Genomic DNA, 17,873 nt, shown 5'->3' on the forward strand with positions numbered 1-17,873 from the left:
TCCTTAATTCTATTTGCCAAAGCTATCTCATGTCCCCATTTTGCCCTCCTGATTTCCCTCTTAAGTATACTCCTACTTCCTTTATACCCTTCTAAGGATTCACTCGATCTATCCTGTCTATACCTGACATATGCTGCCTTCTTTTTCTTAACCAAGCCCTCAATTTCTTTAGTCATCCAGTATTCCCTATATCTACCAGCCTTCCCTTTCACCCTGACAGGAATATACCTTCTCCGGATTCTCATTTCTGAAGGCTTCCCATTTTCCAGCCGTCCCTTTACCTACGAACATCTGCCTCCAATCTGCTTTTGAAAGTTCTTGCCTAATAACGTCAAAATTGACCTTTCTCCAATTTAGAACTTCAACTTTTAGATCCTTTTCCATCACTCTTTTAAAACCTTACAATTTGGCACCGCCCTCATGACCTGTCCTATCTGTCTGACTTCCTTCCCACCTATCTGCTCCATGCTCCTCTCCGACCCATCACCATTACCCCCACCTCCATCTCAACTACCTTCCCTCCAGCCCTATCCCCCCTCCCATTTATCCCACCACCCCCTCAGCTCTCAGCGTAATTCCTGATGCAGGGCTTTTGCCCAAAACATCGACCCTTTATTCCTCGGATGCTGCCTGACCTGCTGTGCTTTTCCAGCACCACACTCTCGACTCTGATCTCCAGCAGCTGCAGTCCTCACTTCCGCCCAGCTCCTGTGCTGTAAACCCTATTCTCCTGTGCTTTTCCAGCACCACACTCTCGACTCTGATCTCCAGCAGCTGCAGTCCTCACTTCCGCCCAGCTCCTGTGCTGTAAACCCTATTCTCACTAATTCCCTTTCTCCCCATGTGTTAGCCAATAGAGTTATTAGTTCTTTCTCTCCAGGTATTGTTTCTCTCTTTTAAATGTGTCAGCATCACTCTCCTCAAAATTACAATCCTTTACTTGATTATCCTTGGAAATTACCGTATCTCTTCCAACCTCCCTTTCCTCTCCAAAGCTCTTGAACATGTTGACTCCCAAATCTGTGCTCACTAATGTGGCTTTGTGTCATCTTCTTTAGAGTGCATTGGCAATTGTCTTGGGTCATTTTGTTATGGCTCATCACCATTTTGTCAAGGGCAAATAGTGATATCAAAAAAGAATAAAAAAAATAACTTGTTTGCTAATAATAGTCGCTATCTTCATTGTGACTTGGACATGATGTTTGTTGTTTGTGTTGGTTTATGTGGGTACTGGTTTCTTATGATTGTAAGGTGCTTCACTAAACTCTGGTTTATTGTTGGAATGCCATGGTAAAATAATTCTCAAAGAACAAAGAAAATTCCAACACAGGAACAGGCCCTTCAGCCCTACAAGCCTGCGCCAATCTAGATTCTCTATCTAAACCTGTCGTCCATGTTCTAATGGTCTGTATCCCTTTGCTCCCTGCCCACTCATATATCTGTCTAGATGCATCTCAAATGATGCTGTCATGCCTGCCTCTGCCACCTCCGCTGGCAATGCTTTCCAGGCACCCACTACTCTCTGTGTAACGAACTTTCCACATATATCTCCCTTAAACATTTCCCTTCTCACCTTGAACTTGTGATCCCTAGTAATTGAGTCCCCCAGTCTTGGTGGGGGGGGGGAAGCTTGCTATCTACGCTGTCTGTACCTCTCATGATTATGTAGACCTCAGTCAGTCCCCCATCAACCTCCGTTTTTCTAATGAAAATAATCCTAATCTACTCAACCTCTCTTCATAACTAGCACCCTCCTTATCAGGCCACATCCTGGTGAACCTCCTCTGCACTCTCTCCAAAGCATCCACATCCTTTTGGTAATGTGGTGACCAGAACTGTACGCAGTATTCCAAATGTGGCCCAACCAAAGTCTTATTCAACTGTCACATGACCTGCCAACTCTTGTACTCAATACTCTGTCTGATGAAGGAAAGCATGCCCTGTGCCTCCTTGACCACTTTAATGATCTGCGTTGCCACCTTCAGGCTACAATGGATCTGAGCAACCAGATCTTTCTGCACATCAATTTTCCCCAGGGCTTTTCTATTTACTGCATAGTTCGCTCTTGAATTGGATCTTCCAAAATGCATCACCTCACATTTGCCTGGATTGAACTCCATCTGCCATTTCTCTGCCCAACTCTCCAATCTGTCTGTATTCTGCTGCATTCCTTGATAGTCCCCTTCATTATCTGTTACTCTAGCAAGTTTACAGATGACACTAAGATTGGTGATCAGACCACCTATACCTTTCTCCAAATCATTTATATATACTACAAACAACAAGGGTTCCCAGCATGTTTCCCTGTGGAACACCACTGGGCACAGGTCTCCATTTTGAGAAACTCCCTTTCACTACTCCTCTCTGTCTCCTGTTGCCCAGCCAGTTCTCTTTCCATCTAGCTCGTACACCCCGGACCCCATGTGACTTCACTTTCTCCATTGGCCTACCATGGGGAACCTTATCTAACACCTTACTGAGTCTATGTATATGACATCTACAGCCATTCCTTCATCAATCAACTTTGTCACCTCCTCAAAGAATTCTATTAGGTTTGTAAGACATGACGTTCCCTGCACAAAACAATGTTGCCTATCACTGATAAGCCCATTTTCCTCCAAATGGGAATAGATCCTAGCCCTCAGTATCTTCTCTACCACTGACGTCAGGCTCAGTGGTCTATAATTACCTGGATTATCCCTGCTACCCTTCTTAAACAAGGGGACAACATTAGCCATTCTCCAGCCCTCCAGGACCTCACCCGTGTTCAAGGATGCTGCAAAGATATCTGTTAAAGCCCCAGCTGTTTCCTCTCTCACTTCCCTCGGTAATTTGTATATAGAAACTTTCTCATGCACTTTAACCACATTTGCATGCATTGAGAAATTTTAATCCTTATCTTGACTCTCATAACAGATTGCCAACTAAGTCGATAAGCTGAAAATAATATTGTCTAAGAGTTGGAAATCTATAGTCTTCTATTTTTACGAAAGTACAATGTAGGCCAAATGGTTACTTGTTTATTATCTTAAATTGAATCGAAGGTATTCCGAAGCAAACTGTAGGTTTTTAATCATAGCTGTTAAGCATCGACCCTTGATTCAGTAGCAGGCATGAAGCTCGTGCTCATCTTTGTATTTTCACCGAGTTATTTGAAACCGTTTGATGAAAGAGCTGTGCTTACAATGCAGGACAGCACTGAACTCAAAAAGGATTACACACACCGAACATGAAATGTTATCATATTGTGACTGAGAACTTTGATCATTTCCAAAGCAATGTTGAATAAAATCAAATTTTCAGTTTGCCCGGAGTAGTTCCATGTTATGTTTCTGACTATGTTTGATAGTGCATGGTGATGCAGCTACTCAGTACAATTTGAAAAAAGAAAATGGAAATATGTTGAAGTAGTCATTTATTGAATCATCAAGGAAATATGTTGAAGTAGTCATTTATTGAATCATCAAAATGTCAGAGAAGTAAAAGTCATACGACCCATTATCGTAGAGTCAGAGAGTCCTACAGCACGGAGACAGGCCTTTTGCCCAGACTGGTCCATACCACTCAAAATGTCCATCCATGTTAACCCCAATTCACTGCACTTGGTCCCATATCCTTCAAATCCTTTCCTATCCATGTATTTGTCCAAATGCCTTTTAAATGTTGTTAATGTACCTGCCTCAACCACTTCTGCTGGCAGCTCATTCCATATGCATACCACCCTCAGGTTCCCTTTTTTATTTATTCCCCTCTAACTGATGCCCTCTAGTCCTCGAATCCCCAACCCTGGGGAAAAGACTGAGTGCATTCACCTTATCCATGCTTCTCATGATCTTATACACCTCTATACACTCCCCTCACACTTCTATGCTGTACAGGAAAAAAGGTCTTAGCTTGTCCAACCTGTCCCTATAACTCATACCATTGAGTTCTGGCAACATCCTTGTAAATGTCTTCTGCAATCTTTCCAGTTTAATAACATCCAAGGTGACCAAAACTGAGCACAATACTCAGCAAATGCAGCCTCACCAACATTCTGTATGACTGTAACATAACTTCCCAACTTCTATACTCAATTCCCTGACTGATGAAGGCCAGTGTGCCAAAAGCCGCCTTCACTGCCCTGTCTACCTGGTGATGCTATTTTCAGAGAGCATAGAACATTACAGTGCAGTATACACCCGTCGGCCCTTGATGTTGTGCCAACCTTTGGAACCAATCTGAAGCCTATCTAACCTACGCTATTCCATTTTCATCCACATGTTTATCCAATGACCAGTTAAATACCCTTAAAGTTGGTGAGTCTACTACTGTTGCAGGTAGTGTGTTCCATGCCCCGACTACTCTGTGAGTAAAGAAACTACCCTGGTATCTGTCCTATATTTATCATCCCTCAATTTAAAGCTATGTCCCCTCATGCTAGCCATCACAATTCAAGGAAAAAGGCTCTCACTGTCCACCCTATTTTATCCTCTGATTATCTTATACATCTCAACTCACCTCTCAACCTTCTGTCTAATGAAAACAGCCTCAATTCCCTCAGTCTTTCCTCATATGACCTTCCCTCCCTACCAGGCAACATCCTAATAAATTGCCTCTGAGCTCTTTCCAAAGCTTCTACAGTCTTCCTATAATGCGGTGACCAGAACTATACTCAATACTCCCAAGTGCGGCTGCACCAGAGTTTTGTATAGCTGCAACATGACCTCGTGGCTCTGAAACTCGATCCCTCTATCAATAAAAGCTAACACGCCATATTCCTTCTTAACAACCCTATCAACCTGGGTGGCAATTTTCAGGTATCTATGTACATGGACATTGAGATCTCTCTGCTCATCTACACTACCAAATATCTTACCATTCCTGTTGCTCCTTCCAAAGTGAATCATCTCACACTTTTCCACATTAAACTCCATTTGCTACCTCTCAATCCAGCTCTGCAGCTTATCTATGACCCTCTGTAACCTGCAACATCCTTCAGTAATATCCACAATGATACCGACCTTAGTGTCATCTGCAAATTTACTAACCCATTTTTTTACGTCCTCAGCTAGGTCATTTATAAAAATAACAACCAGCAGTGACCCCAAAACAGATCCTTGTAGTACCCCACTAGTAAATTAACTCCAGGATGAATATTTCCTATCAACCACCACCACCCTCTGTCTTCTTTCAGTGAGCCAATTTCTGATCCAAACTGCTAAATCACCCTCAATCCCATGCCTCTGTATTTTGTGCAATAGCCTACCATGGGGAACCTTATCAAACACCTTACTGAAATCCATATACACCACATCAACCACTTTACCCTCATCCACCTGTTTGATCTCCTTCTCAAAGAACTCGATAAGGTTTGTGAAGCACAACCTACCCTTCACAAAACCATGTTGACTATCACCTCCTCCTTGTGAACCTCAGTCCTGTCTCATCTAGTAGCCTGTTTCTCAGTATTCTCCTTGACCACATTGTATTTTTCCATGTGTGAATACTGACGAAAAATATTCATTTAGGACTTCCCCTACTCCTCTGACTCCACACACACCATCCCACTCCTGTCTTCGATTGGTCCTAACCTTCCTCTTGTCATTCTTTTATTCCTGATATCCGGAGAGCAAGCCATTGGGTTTTCCTTGATCCTATCCACCAATGATTTCTCATGTCCCCTGCTGGCTGTTCTTAGCCCTCTCTTTAGATCTTTCCTGGCTAACTTGTAACTCTCAAGTGCCCTAACTGAGCCTTCACATCTCATCCTAACATAAGCCACCTTCTTCCTCTTGACAAGAGATTCAACTTACTTAGTAAACCATGGCTCCCTCATTCAGTCACTTCCTCCCTGCCTGACAGGTACATACTTATCAAGGACACGCAGTAGCTGTTCCTTGAATAAGCTCAGCATTTGAATTGTGCCCATCCCCTGCAGTTTCCTTCCCCATCCTATGCATCCTAAATCTTGCCTAATCGCATCATAATTGCCTTTCCCCCAGCTATAATCTTGCCCTGCAGTATATACCTTTCCTTCATTCCTGAAGAAGAGCTTATGCCCGAAACGTCGATTCTCCTGTTCCCTGGATGCTGCCTGACCTGCTGCGCTTTTCCAGCAACACATTTTCAGCTCCACATAGATTATGTCTACCTTCCTGGTCACTTCATCAAAGACCTCTAACGAATTAGTGAGGCATGATCTCCCATGCACAAAGCCATGCTGACTACTAGTCAAACCCTATCTTTCCAAATGCATGTATATCTTATCCCTCACAATCTTATTAAGTAACTCACCCACCACAGATGTTAAGCTTACTGGTCTACAGTTTCCAGGCTTTTCTTTGCAGCCCTTCTTGAATAAGGGCACAACATTCGCCACCCTCCCAGTCTTCCGGCACCTCATCCATGGCTAAGGGTGATGCATAAATATCAGCCAGGGTCCCTGCAATTTCTTACCTAGCCTCTTGCAGTGTTCTTGGATATGTCTGTTCAGGACTAGGAGATTTATCCACCTTCATACATTCGGATACATCCAACACCACCTCTAATTTGGTATGGACTGTCCCCAAGATATCACCATTAACATCCCCAAGTGCCCAAGTGTTCATATCTTTCTCCATTGTAAACACAGTGGCGAAATATTCATTGAGAACCTTGCCCATCCCCTGTGGTTCTGTGCATACATGTTCACTTAGTCCTTGAGGGGCCCTATTCTCTCTCTCTAGTTATTCTTTTTCCTTTAATATACTTAAAGTACCTCTTTGGATTCACGCTAACCTTCTCAGCCAAGGCTATTTCACCCTCCTGATTTCCTCCTTCAGTCAATCCTGTATTCCCTTATACCTCCAGGGATTCCCTTGATCCCAGCTGCCTGTACCTGAGCCATGCCCCCTCCTTTTTTCTGGTCACAGCCTCAATATCTCAATATTCAGGGTTCCCTATTCCTGCCATCCTCACCCTTCACCCTCACAGGAACATATAGACCTTGAACTCTAGCTATCTCACTTTTACAGGCCTCACACTTGCCAGAGCTCCCTTTGTCTGCAAACCAACTACTCCAACCAACTCGTGCAAGCTCCAGTATAACTCCATCAAAATTGTGCTTTCTTAACTAGAGTCATCTGTCATTAATTTTGTTTTCCTGCTGTTCCTCTGATCTTTCCTCAGTCCTCAGCCAATGCCTTTGACAATGTTCTCAGTCTTGTCTCTGGACCCTTTTTGAGATGAGCATCTCCGCTGACATATGAACCTAGGTTTTATGCTCTAGTCCAAGCAATGGGATCTTGTTGACTCAGACAAGGAGTCATTACGATATACAGAGGAACCTTGATTATCCAAAGGACACTGGTGGGGAGTATTACATTCGGTTAATCGAATTCCGGCTTGCGATCTTGCCAGATAATCCGATTTTTGGATAATCAAATTCCAGATAATCGACGTTCCTCTGTAATTAAAAGACATTTTTATTTTCAGATTACTTAAGTTTTGATATATATTTCTCAACTTCCTTGTCATCTTAAAGTGAAGCAGTTTTTTAGAATTTTCTACCAGCTTCAACCTAAAGCTTTGTTCTCTTGCACAAAATCTTAACATTTCAATGCTTTGGAATTGAACTAGCTGGTTTTCACAGATGTCCCTAATGTTGGATGCTACCAAGCTGCCATTTTGTCAAGAATTCTTGCTCTGCCCTGCTCCCAGTCCTTGATACCTTGCCTGTCATCTAACTCGCTGAGGTGGAGAGGAGAGAGAGAAACGAGGCAGAAAGGGAGATGGGTTAAGGAAGGGGGCTAAGCATGGGCAGTAGTTAGAGTTTGGAATGCAGTGCCCGGAAATGTGCTGGAGGCAGATTCAATTGAGGCATTTAAGAGGGCATTGAATGGGTATTTGGATTGAAACAGTGTGTAATGAAGGGAAAAGACAGCAGTTTAGAACTGGGAAACTGAACAGATACAGGCACGTTGGACTGACTGGCCTGCTTCAGGACAGTAACAATGCTGAGAGAATGGGGCACAGAATAAGATAGTGAAGTGAGATGAGAATGGGAGAGGGAGGGGAAATCAAAATGGAGTGAAGAACTGGCTCAAATGCGGGAGAACAGGGCAGCAAAGGGAGAGGACAGTGGGACAGAGAGGGAATTGGGCTGGGAAGGAGCAGAGAATAGGGGGGGGGTGAGGACATGAAGATGCATGGAAATCTGGACTCAATTCAAAGAGAAACTGCTGATACTGTTGGACCAATTGAAAGTTTCAGCATAGATCTTTGGTTCCACAGTATATAAGTGGAGTCACGATGTTCAGTTCTGGAGCTTCTGCTGTTCACAATTTAAACTAATGATTTGGGCATTAGAATTAAAAGCACAATTTCTAAATATGCAGATGACACCAGAATGCAGAGGATAGATATCTATGCTGAGGAGAGTTACAGCAGGGCATCAATAAATTGGCAAAAAGGCAAATAATTGGCAAATAAAGTTCAATATGAATACTCGTGAGGTATTGCATTTTGGGAGAAAGATAATAAATTATTTGAAGGTTTAAGGAGAAATGCGGTTGAGGAACAGAGAGATCTGAGTGTCCAAACACATCAATTACTAAAAGTTATGCAGAGGGTTATAATGACAGTAAATTCTTATACCTGGTTTGACCTTTTTAATATTTTTGAGAGACAGAATTGAAAAGTAGAGAAGTTTCATGTTAAACCTGCATTGAAATACTGTGTGAAGTTCTGGTAATCATAAGGTGTAAAGATCTTGAACAAGATACAGGTAAGATTGACTCAGATGATGCTAGGGCTGTGTGGGTTAACATATCAGGAAAAGATTGAGTTAGGTTTCTTTTACCTTGATTTTTAATAAAAGAATGGAGGCGCCTGTGCTGGACAAGTCACTTCATCGGACAAAAGAGCAGGAAAGCTTGTGACTTCCTGGTGGACTACAACTTGGTGTTGTGTAATTTCTGACCTAAGCAAAGGACTGAGAGATGGCCTATTTATCTCAGCGTTGTTGCCTCAACTCTTTCTGATAATCTTCTGTCCAATTTTTGGACTTAGCAACAGTACGCCCTTTCTGCTGCTAACCTTCCTTTTTATCGTGGGCTGGGAACCATAGTGTGGCTGACCAAAAAACACTCACTCTTTTATCACCAGCCCATTGGTGTGTTGGAAGAATTTATAAGTGGATAATCAATCTGTTCGGTGATGATATGAAAGCACCTTCTTTGACTGTCAAATCCTAGAGTGGGGGCTTGAATCTGGAGCTCCTACCTCAGAGGCAGGGACACTAAACACTACAACACTGACCTCCTGCTGAGAGGAGACCTAATAGACCACTTCAAAGTTATGGAAGAATGGATACAGAGAGAATGTTTTCTCTTGTGGAAAACTCGAGGCCATCAAATAAAAAGAAGTCCGAGAAGTCAAACTGGGAATTTGGGGAAATTTCTTCACAAAAAGAATGGTGAGGACTTAGAAGTCGTTCCCATAAAGAATGGGTAAAGAGATTGGTATAGGTTCATTTAAGAGGCAAATGAGGGAGAAAGGAATAGAGGATTATGACGGTAGATTTAGGTGAAAGAAGATGGCGGGAGGTCCAACTGAAGTGTAATTGGTTGGCTGAATGGCCTGTTTCTGTGCGGTATGTCTTGACTTATTCAATATACAAAGTGAATTAAACCATGATATAGTTGAAGGCAGAACAGAATGGTAACTGTTGGTAGGATTGAAAGAAACTAAAGAATCAAAAGTGAAAAGATTTTTGTTTCCTGGATGTGGGATGTGTGGTCATTCAAGATCTGTAGCCCTGCAATTGGATTGAAAAGGAATTAATGCTGGTACTTAGAGCATTCATGTTTGCCAAGGTAGAAATCGTGGAGCGCATGGATTTAATGATTCTATATGATGATTTATGAATATTCTGTATGAATACGATTATAATGGTACAGGCATAATGGAATTGTTGAGTGTATGCACTTTCAGACTTGGCTCCGTGCATGTGCTGAGCTTAGAAGAAGAAGCAGATTCTAGGCTGTTTTATAGGGTTACAATTAGTACAATGTCTATACATCCCAATCATTCATTATATTGCCCCTTGGCTTGATAATTGTATCTGATCTACACTGGGCCAACCGAGTAGATTGAAAGTGGAGTGTGTCCTCATCTCTGATGCCCTGAATCTGACCTTCTGTTTGAATTTCTGAAACCATCAGATATTACTGCTGGACAGGGCAAAGCCCACAATGTTATCTCTGTTCTTCAGCCCTCTGCAGAATCAAGACTGGATCAGTGATGGAATGTGCTCAATCAGTGGGAAAACTTGCTGCATTCCCAATTGTACTGTGTTTTTTTGTTTATTTTTGATAGGAAATGAACACTTGAGAGGTATACATTCTGGCATTCGCAGTGTAATTGAAAACCCACCCAGTGAAGTACTGCAACAGGAAAAAGATATCTAACTTATAGCAGCATAATACATGAAGTGAGGAGGAATGGTAGGAGGACAGAATATAATATTAATGCATTTTTTTCTACCACTCTAATGGTACTCTGCTTATTTATATCTTTCCATCTGTGAGAGATGATGGGAATGCAGCCTCAAAGCGTTGAGGGCTGATGTGATCACAGACTGATGGATATACTTCTGATGGATGAACAAAGCGTTGCTGGAAAGTCAAGATCTCAAAAGTGTCACACTTGAGTTATCCCTTGTCGGTTGTGCAGGTGATCTCCTTTGATGACTTGTCTGCTGAGCTGATGTCTGTGTCGGAGTTTCTGAAACCATTTGTTGTCATGGTGCCCATTTCCTGCCCACAGCTGACATCACCATTCACATCGATCATTAGCTCGAGTTTCCTCCTTTTGATTGATTGACTGAAGGATTTCATGTCTCTTTTGACAGCATCCATAAACTTTGAGTGCCTTGCTGGTCTATTGGATAAGTTACTTCCCCATATAAGTGTACACCAGAACCTCTCTTGTCAGTGTCCTGATTAATGTTACTCTGAATAAGACAGAGTAAGATATATGCACATTTGTATAAGATAAACATATACAAATATGCTCAATGCTTTCATCCGTGATATCAATGGTCTTCCCATGGTTACACTGAGATTCAAACCGCCACACTCATTATCACATCAGTGGCTTTGAAGTGATTTCTATATGATAAATGGTACAAATATTTTCCATTGTTTATAAAAATATGAAGCATTCCTTAATTCTATAAATTTAACAAATGCTGTATCAGTTAAAGAAATGCAACACTCCCAGAATTGTAACTGCAGTCTGTTTTCATTATGTTCTTGTTCCCTACACCTCCTCAGATAATCTCAGGCTACTTTCCCTTGGAGCTGTCTGAACATTAACCATCGCACTCAGCACTACCAGATATGGCACACATCACGCTGAATCAGTATTTACAGCAGGTAATTCTACCATGGCAAAGAGAGATGCCACTAAATATAAAGATTTGAAATTTGACGTCACTGAGCAATACAGCCTCTTTATATTTTGGAAAATTACGAGTTGATACAAGTACTGTTAGCTAGCATTTGAACTAGTTCCATTAATAGTTTATGCTCCAAAAGACCATAAGATATAGGATCAGAATTAGACTATTCAGCCCATCTAATCTGCTCCACATTTAATCATGACTGGTGTGTTTCTCAACCCCATTCTCCTGCTTTCTCCCCGTATCTTTGATCCCCTTATTAATCAAGGGCCTATCCATCTCTAAAAAAATACAATGCTTTGGCCTCCACAGCCTTCTACAACCATGAGTTCCACAGATTCATCACTCTGCAGCTGAAGTGATTTCGCCTCATCTTAGTTCTAAAGTGTCATCCCTTCGCTCTGAGGATGTGCCCTCATATCCTACTTTGTTCTGCTAGAGCAAACATCTTCTCCACGTCCACTCTGTCCAGGTTTCTCCCTATTCTATAAGTTTTGATGAGAATCCGCCCCCTCCCCCCCCACATCCTTCTAAACTCCACTGAGTACGTACCCAGAGTCTTCAACTATTCCTCTTATGACACGGGTTTCATCCCCGGGATCATTCTTGTGAACCTCCTCTGAACCTTCTCATATTACAGAGGGACCTCGATTATCCGAAGGCCACAGGTGGGGAGTATTTTGTTCGGTTAATCAAATTCCAGATAATCGAATGCCAGATAACACAGTTTAGCCAAGCATCGGGACCTTGTGATCTTGCCGGATAATCCAGTATTCAGATAATCGAATGCTGGATAATCAAGGTTCCTCTGTATTTCAAATGCAGTGTGACCAGAGCCTTAAGTAGCTTCAGCAGTACATCTCTGTTCTTGTATTCTATCTCTCTTGCAATGAGTGTTAGCATTTTATTTGCCTTCCTAACTTCCAATTGAACCTGCATGTTAACGTTAAGATAATCTTGAACTAGGACCCCTAAGTCCCTTTGAACTTAAGATTTCCAAAGCCTTTCCCATTTAGAATATGATCTACACCTCTAATCTTCCTACCAAAGTGCATAACCTCACACTTTCTCACATTGTATTCCATCTAGCATTTCTTTGCTTACTCTCTTAGCCTGTCCAAGTCCTTATGCAGCCTTTCTGCTTCCCCAACACTACCTGTCCTTCCACTTATCAGCTGCAAGTACATCACAGTCTCGTTCTTACTAATGGACTCTAAAATCTTCCCAATGATTGAGGTCAGGCTCACCAGTCTATAGCTTCCTGTCTTCTGCCTCCCTCCCTTCTTAAACAGGGATGTTACATTAGCCATTTTCCAGTCCTCTGGCACCGTCCCTGTCTTCAGTGATTCCTGAAAGATCACCACCAATACCTCCACAATCTCCTCAGCTATGTCCTTCAGAATTCTGGGGTGTAGTTCATTGGGACTGGGTAATTTATCCACCTTCAGACCTTTCAGCTCGTGCACCTTCAGCAACTTCTCCTTAGTGATGGTCACTGCATTCCTCTGCCCCTGACTGTCTTGAAGTTCTAGTATGCTGTTGGTGTCTTCCACTGTGAAAACTGATGCAGAGACCTTGTATGCACGTACTGATAGTTATAGAGATGTACAGCATGGAAATAGATCTTATGGTGCAACTTGTCCGTGCCAACCAGATATCCTAAATTAATCTAGTCCCATTTACCAGTGCATGGCCCATATTCCTCTAAACCCTTCTTTTTCATTTACCCATCCAGATGCCTGTTAAATGCTGTAATTGTATCAGCCTCCTTCACTTCTACTGGAAGCTCACTCTACTCGGTTGCTGAGGTTAGAGGTAGATCTTTGATTACTCTAGGTCAAGTCGGTATGAGGAACGACGAAGTGTTGGGTATTCTAAAAGGCATTAAGGTAGACAAGTCTCCAGGTCTGGATGGGATCTACCCCAGGTTACTGAGGGAAGCAAGAAAGGAAATAGCTGGGGCCTTAACAGACATCTTTGCAACATCCTTGAACATTGGTGAGGTCTTGGGAGGACTGGAGAATTGCTAATGTTGTCCCCTTGTTTAAGAAGGGTAGCAGGGATAATCCAGGTAATTATAGACTGGTGAGCCTGACGTCAGTGGGAGGGAAGCTGTTGGAGAAGATTCTGAGGGATAGGATCTGTTCCCATTTGGAAGAAAACGGGCAGTATAGTTTTGTGCAGGGAAGGTCATGTCTTACAAACCTAATAGAATTCTTTGAGGAGGTGACATAGTTGATTGATGAAGGAGGGCTGTTGATGTCATAAACATGGACTCAGTAAGGTGTTTGATAAGGTTCCCCATGGTTGGCTGATGGAGAAGCTGAAGTCACATGGGGTCCAGGGTATACTAGCTAGATGGATAGAGAACTGTCTGGGCAACAGGAGACAGAGGAGTAGTGGAAGGGAGCTTCTCAAAATGGAGACCTGTGACCAGTGATGTTCCACAGGGATCTGTACTGGGACCCCTGTTGTTTGTGATATAAACAAATGATCTGGTGGAAGGTATAGGTGGTCTGATTAGCAAGTTTGCAGATGACACTAAGATTTTGGTGGAGTAGCAGATCGTGAAGGGGACTGTCAGCGAATACAGCAGAATATCGATAGATTGGAGAGTTGGGCGGAGAAATGGCAGATGGAGTTCAATCTGGGCAAATGCGAGGTGATGCATTTTGGAAGATCAAATTCAAGAGCGAACTATACAGTAAATGGAAAAGTCCTGGCGAATGACTCTAGCAGAAACTGACAAACAGAGGTTGAAAACTATATTTACATACCAGAACTGGCAGGTACAAAAAAATTGACAAACAGAGATCTAGGTGTTCAGGTCCATTGTTCCCTGTAGGTGGCAACGCAGGTCAGTAGAGTGATCAAGAAGGCATACGGCATGCTTTCCTTCATCGGACGGGGTATTGAGTACAAGAGTTGGCAGGTCATGTTACAGTTGTATAGGACTGGTTCGGTCACGTTTGGAATACTGCGTACAGTTCTGGTTGCCACATTACCAAAAGGATGTGGATGCTTTGGAGAGTATGCAGAGGAGGTTAAGAAGGCATACGGCATGCTTTCCTTCATCGGACGGGGTATTGAGTACAAGAGTTGGCAGGTCATGTTACAGTTGTATAGGACTTTGGTTCGGTCACGTTTGGAATACTGTGTACAGTTCTGGTTGCCACATTACCAAAAGGATGTGGATGCTTTGGAGAGTATGCAGAAGAGGTTCACCAGGATGTTGCCTGGTATGGAGGGTGCTAGCTATGAAGAGAGGTTGAGTAGATTAGGATTATTTTCATTAGAAAAATGGAAGTTGTGGGGGGACCTGATTGAGGGCTACAAAATCACAAGAGGTCGAAACAGGATCGATAGCAAAAAGCTTTTTCTCCTGAGTGGGGACCCAATTACTACGGGTGGTGAGTTCAAAGTGAGAGGGGAATAGTTTAAGGGAGATATGCGTGGAAAGTTCTTCACACAGAGGGTAGTGGGTGCCTGGATCGTGTTGCCAGCGGAGGTGGCAGAGGCAGGAACAATAGCGTCATTTAAAATGTATCCAGACAGGTACATGAATGGGCAGGGAGCATAAGGATACAGATCTTTAGGAAATAGGCAGCAAGTTTAGGTAGGGGAAATGGATCAATGCAGGCTTGGAGGACCGAAGGGCCTGTTTCTCTGCTGTAATTTTTTTTGTTCTTTGTTCATTCATTCACCATCCTTTGTGTGAAAAAGTTGCCCGTTACATCCCTTTTAATTTTTTTCCCATCTCACCCTAAACCTATGCCCTCTAGTTCTGGACTCCCCCACCCCAGGGAAAAGACCTTGTCTATTTACCCTATCCATGCCCCTCATGATTTTATTAACCTCTAAAAGGCCTCCAATGGTCCAGGGAAAACAGTCCCAGCCCGTTCAGCCTCTCCCTATAGTTCAAAACCTCCAACCCTGGCAAAATTCTTGTAAATCTTTTCTGAACCCTTTCAAGTTTCACAACATCGTTCTTGTAGTAGGGAGACCAGAATTGTACACAATATTCCAAAAGTGGCTTAACCAATGTCCTGTATAGCTGCAACATGACTTCCCAACTTCTATACTCAATGCTCTGACCATTAAAGGAAAGCATACCAAGCACCTTCACTATCCTATCTACGTGCGACTCCACTTTCAAGGAGCTATGAACCTGCACTCCAAGGTCTCTTTGTTCAGCAACACTTCCCAGAGCCTTACCACGAAGTGTATAAATCCTGCCTGATTTGTTTTTCCAAAATGAAAAGCATCTCACATTTATCTAAATGAACTCCATCTGCCACTTCTCGGCACATTGGTCCATCTGGTCAAGATTCCGTTGTACTCTGAGGTAACTTTCGTTGTTCACTATACCTCCAATTTTGGTGTCACCTGCAAATTTACTTACTGTACTTCCTACGTTCACATCCAAATCTATTTACATGTTGGATGAGTTGTGGACAGTTCCTGTACTTAGGCGCCTATGCTAATCTATTAATACTTGCTTGTTGGTTTGTCAGGTCCTCGAGTTCATCGACAGTAGGGATGGTGATTCCTGTGCTGAGTTTTTGTCATTTAAACATCCTCATGTTGCAAACCGTAGATTACAGGTAAGATACTGTACTTCCTCTGTGAACACAGTTGTAGTGGAGCCAAGCTATTTGAGACAATTGTTGCAGCATATGACACATACTAAGCAGTCTGTAATAACATAATTAGTACTTGTGGATGCAATTGTTCATGAATGACATGGAAACCCTCAACCACACCTTTGTTCCTTTGAGACTAAACTATAGCAACACTTTTCCAATTAGACCCACATCACCCACCTTTAAATAATAATGTTTCAGAGACAGTGTTTTAGATCAGTGACTACTTGTGATTCCAACTACACAGCAATGTGGTTGACTCCTAATTACTTGCATGGGAGCAATTTGGGATTGCTAACAAATTCTGACCTTGCAGCAATGCTCACATCCTGTTGCCATATTCAACCAATCGGTGCTGCCTCTCTGCAAAGAACTTTCCCTGTATCCATCTAAAATTTTCTTTTAAATACATACTTTTCTTTCCTGTCTTCAAAGCAATCTTGCTCCCCCTTGTGTTTCAATGGAATACTTGATGGTGGACAGTCTGGCACCAGTTGTGGAGAGTGTAAGAGAGTGTACACTTCACCAACTGAAACATCACCTCCATTATCCAGAAATGCTGCCAGACCTACTGAGCCAATCTGACATCCAGAGTTTTTTGCTCCACAGGTAAACCTTTGTACTAATCTTCTATTTTCATTCTTCTTTTTGGGTAACGCCATTCCTGTCCGGGTACAGTACAGCAATAGGTTTTCTAATTCACCTCTTCAAAGCTCCTCAGTTTCAGATAGTCCCAGTGAATGACTTAACTTCCCCTGCTCTGCTGCACAGAGCCCCAGTTTCCCTGAACTCACTGCCTTCACCAAATCAGTAAAACATTCAATTTATCCTGTAGCAAGTTTTCATTAAGCATCTGTTAATCACATGAACAGTCTCAAAAATTGCGAACATGAACAGTCTACTACAAGGCAAAATTGTGTACAGTGCATTTAAATTGTTAGGTCCGCATAATTTTATCGGAGCATGAAGATCATTGCTTTGGTCCAAGGCTGGAAACATCACATCCAAATGATATGTGTTTTTGCTTTGAAACCAGTTAGCAAGTCCAGAGGAGAGATGCCAGCAGATCCTGGAACCCCCTTATGATGAAATGGTGGCGGCTCATTTACGGTAAAGGGAGTCTCCATATTTATTTGCTTTTATATTCCAGTCATTGAGTTACAACGGCTTGCAGTCAATTGCCATTTTGATTAAATTTTTATCTATGATATTTTAGTCGTCTGTGCACATTGTCCACTGAATCTCTATGGATCGCCATTGTTCCTAGTTTTTCACCATTTAATGAAACTCCGATTTATCTTTTTTTTTCCTGATCCAAATTGGATGACCCAATTTCATCCATTTTCTTGGCATTTTCAATTACTCCATAGTACTGAAAGCACATAAAAGGTTATTTGGCCCAGCAGTGTTTTCCACATGAGTCTCCTTCATCTTTCTACATCAGCATATCCTATTCTTTTCCCTTGTCTGTGTTGTTCTAGATTCCACTTAAATGCTGCTTTGCAACGTATTTCAACCACTCTCTGATTGTGATTTCCATATTCCAACCTTCCTGGGGAAAGCAGTTTCTCTTGAATTCCCTATTAGATTTATGGCCCCATTTAAGTTCTTTCCTGCATGTAGATCTCATCTCTAAAGTGTACCTGATCAGAAAGATCCACAAAGAACTCTCCTTCTCAACGTCTTCCCTCACCTGACGCATGGTAACTGTCAGAATAAACCAGCACCAGTCATCTCTCTGTCTCTCTCTTTCTCCCTCTCCCATCTCTTTCTCTCTCTGTGTTTTTCTTTCTCTCTCTTTTTTC

The 17,873-nt window shown here is 42.4% G+C and overlaps 1 protein-coding gene across 8 annotated transcripts in view; it reads left to right on the forward strand.

Moving 5' to 3' along the window:
* Window positions 1–17,873, forward strand: part of pcid2 (PCI domain containing 2) — a 65,103-nt gene that overhangs the window by 7,384 nt on the left and 39,846 nt on the right. For 4 of the 8 annotated variants that reach the window (XM_043700278.1, XM_043700284.1, XM_043700280.1 and 1 more), the window contains 3 exons: window positions 11,298–11,399; window positions 15,940–16,029; window positions 17,105–17,178. In XM_043700278.1, the coding sequence (XP_043556213.1) occupies window positions 11,364–11,399; window positions 15,940–16,029; window positions 17,105–17,178 (200 nt within the window). In that variant the 5' untranslated portion in view covers window positions 11,298–11,363. Of the gene's footprint in view, window positions 1–10,338; window positions 10,467–10,603; window positions 10,696–11,297; window positions 11,400–15,939; window positions 16,030–17,104; window positions 17,179–17,873 lie in introns of those variants that run through there. The other 4 variants (XM_043700283.1, XM_043700285.1, XM_043700281.1 and 1 more) reach the window with 3 other exon arrangements.

The sequence above is a fragment of the Chiloscyllium plagiosum genome, chromosome 12 (assembly GCF_004010195.1).
Source record: "Chiloscyllium plagiosum isolate BGI_BamShark_2017 chromosome 12, ASM401019v2, whole genome shotgun sequence".
Classification (NCBI taxonomy): Eukaryota; Metazoa; Chordata; class Chondrichthyes; order Orectolobiformes; family Hemiscylliidae; genus Chiloscyllium; species Chiloscyllium plagiosum.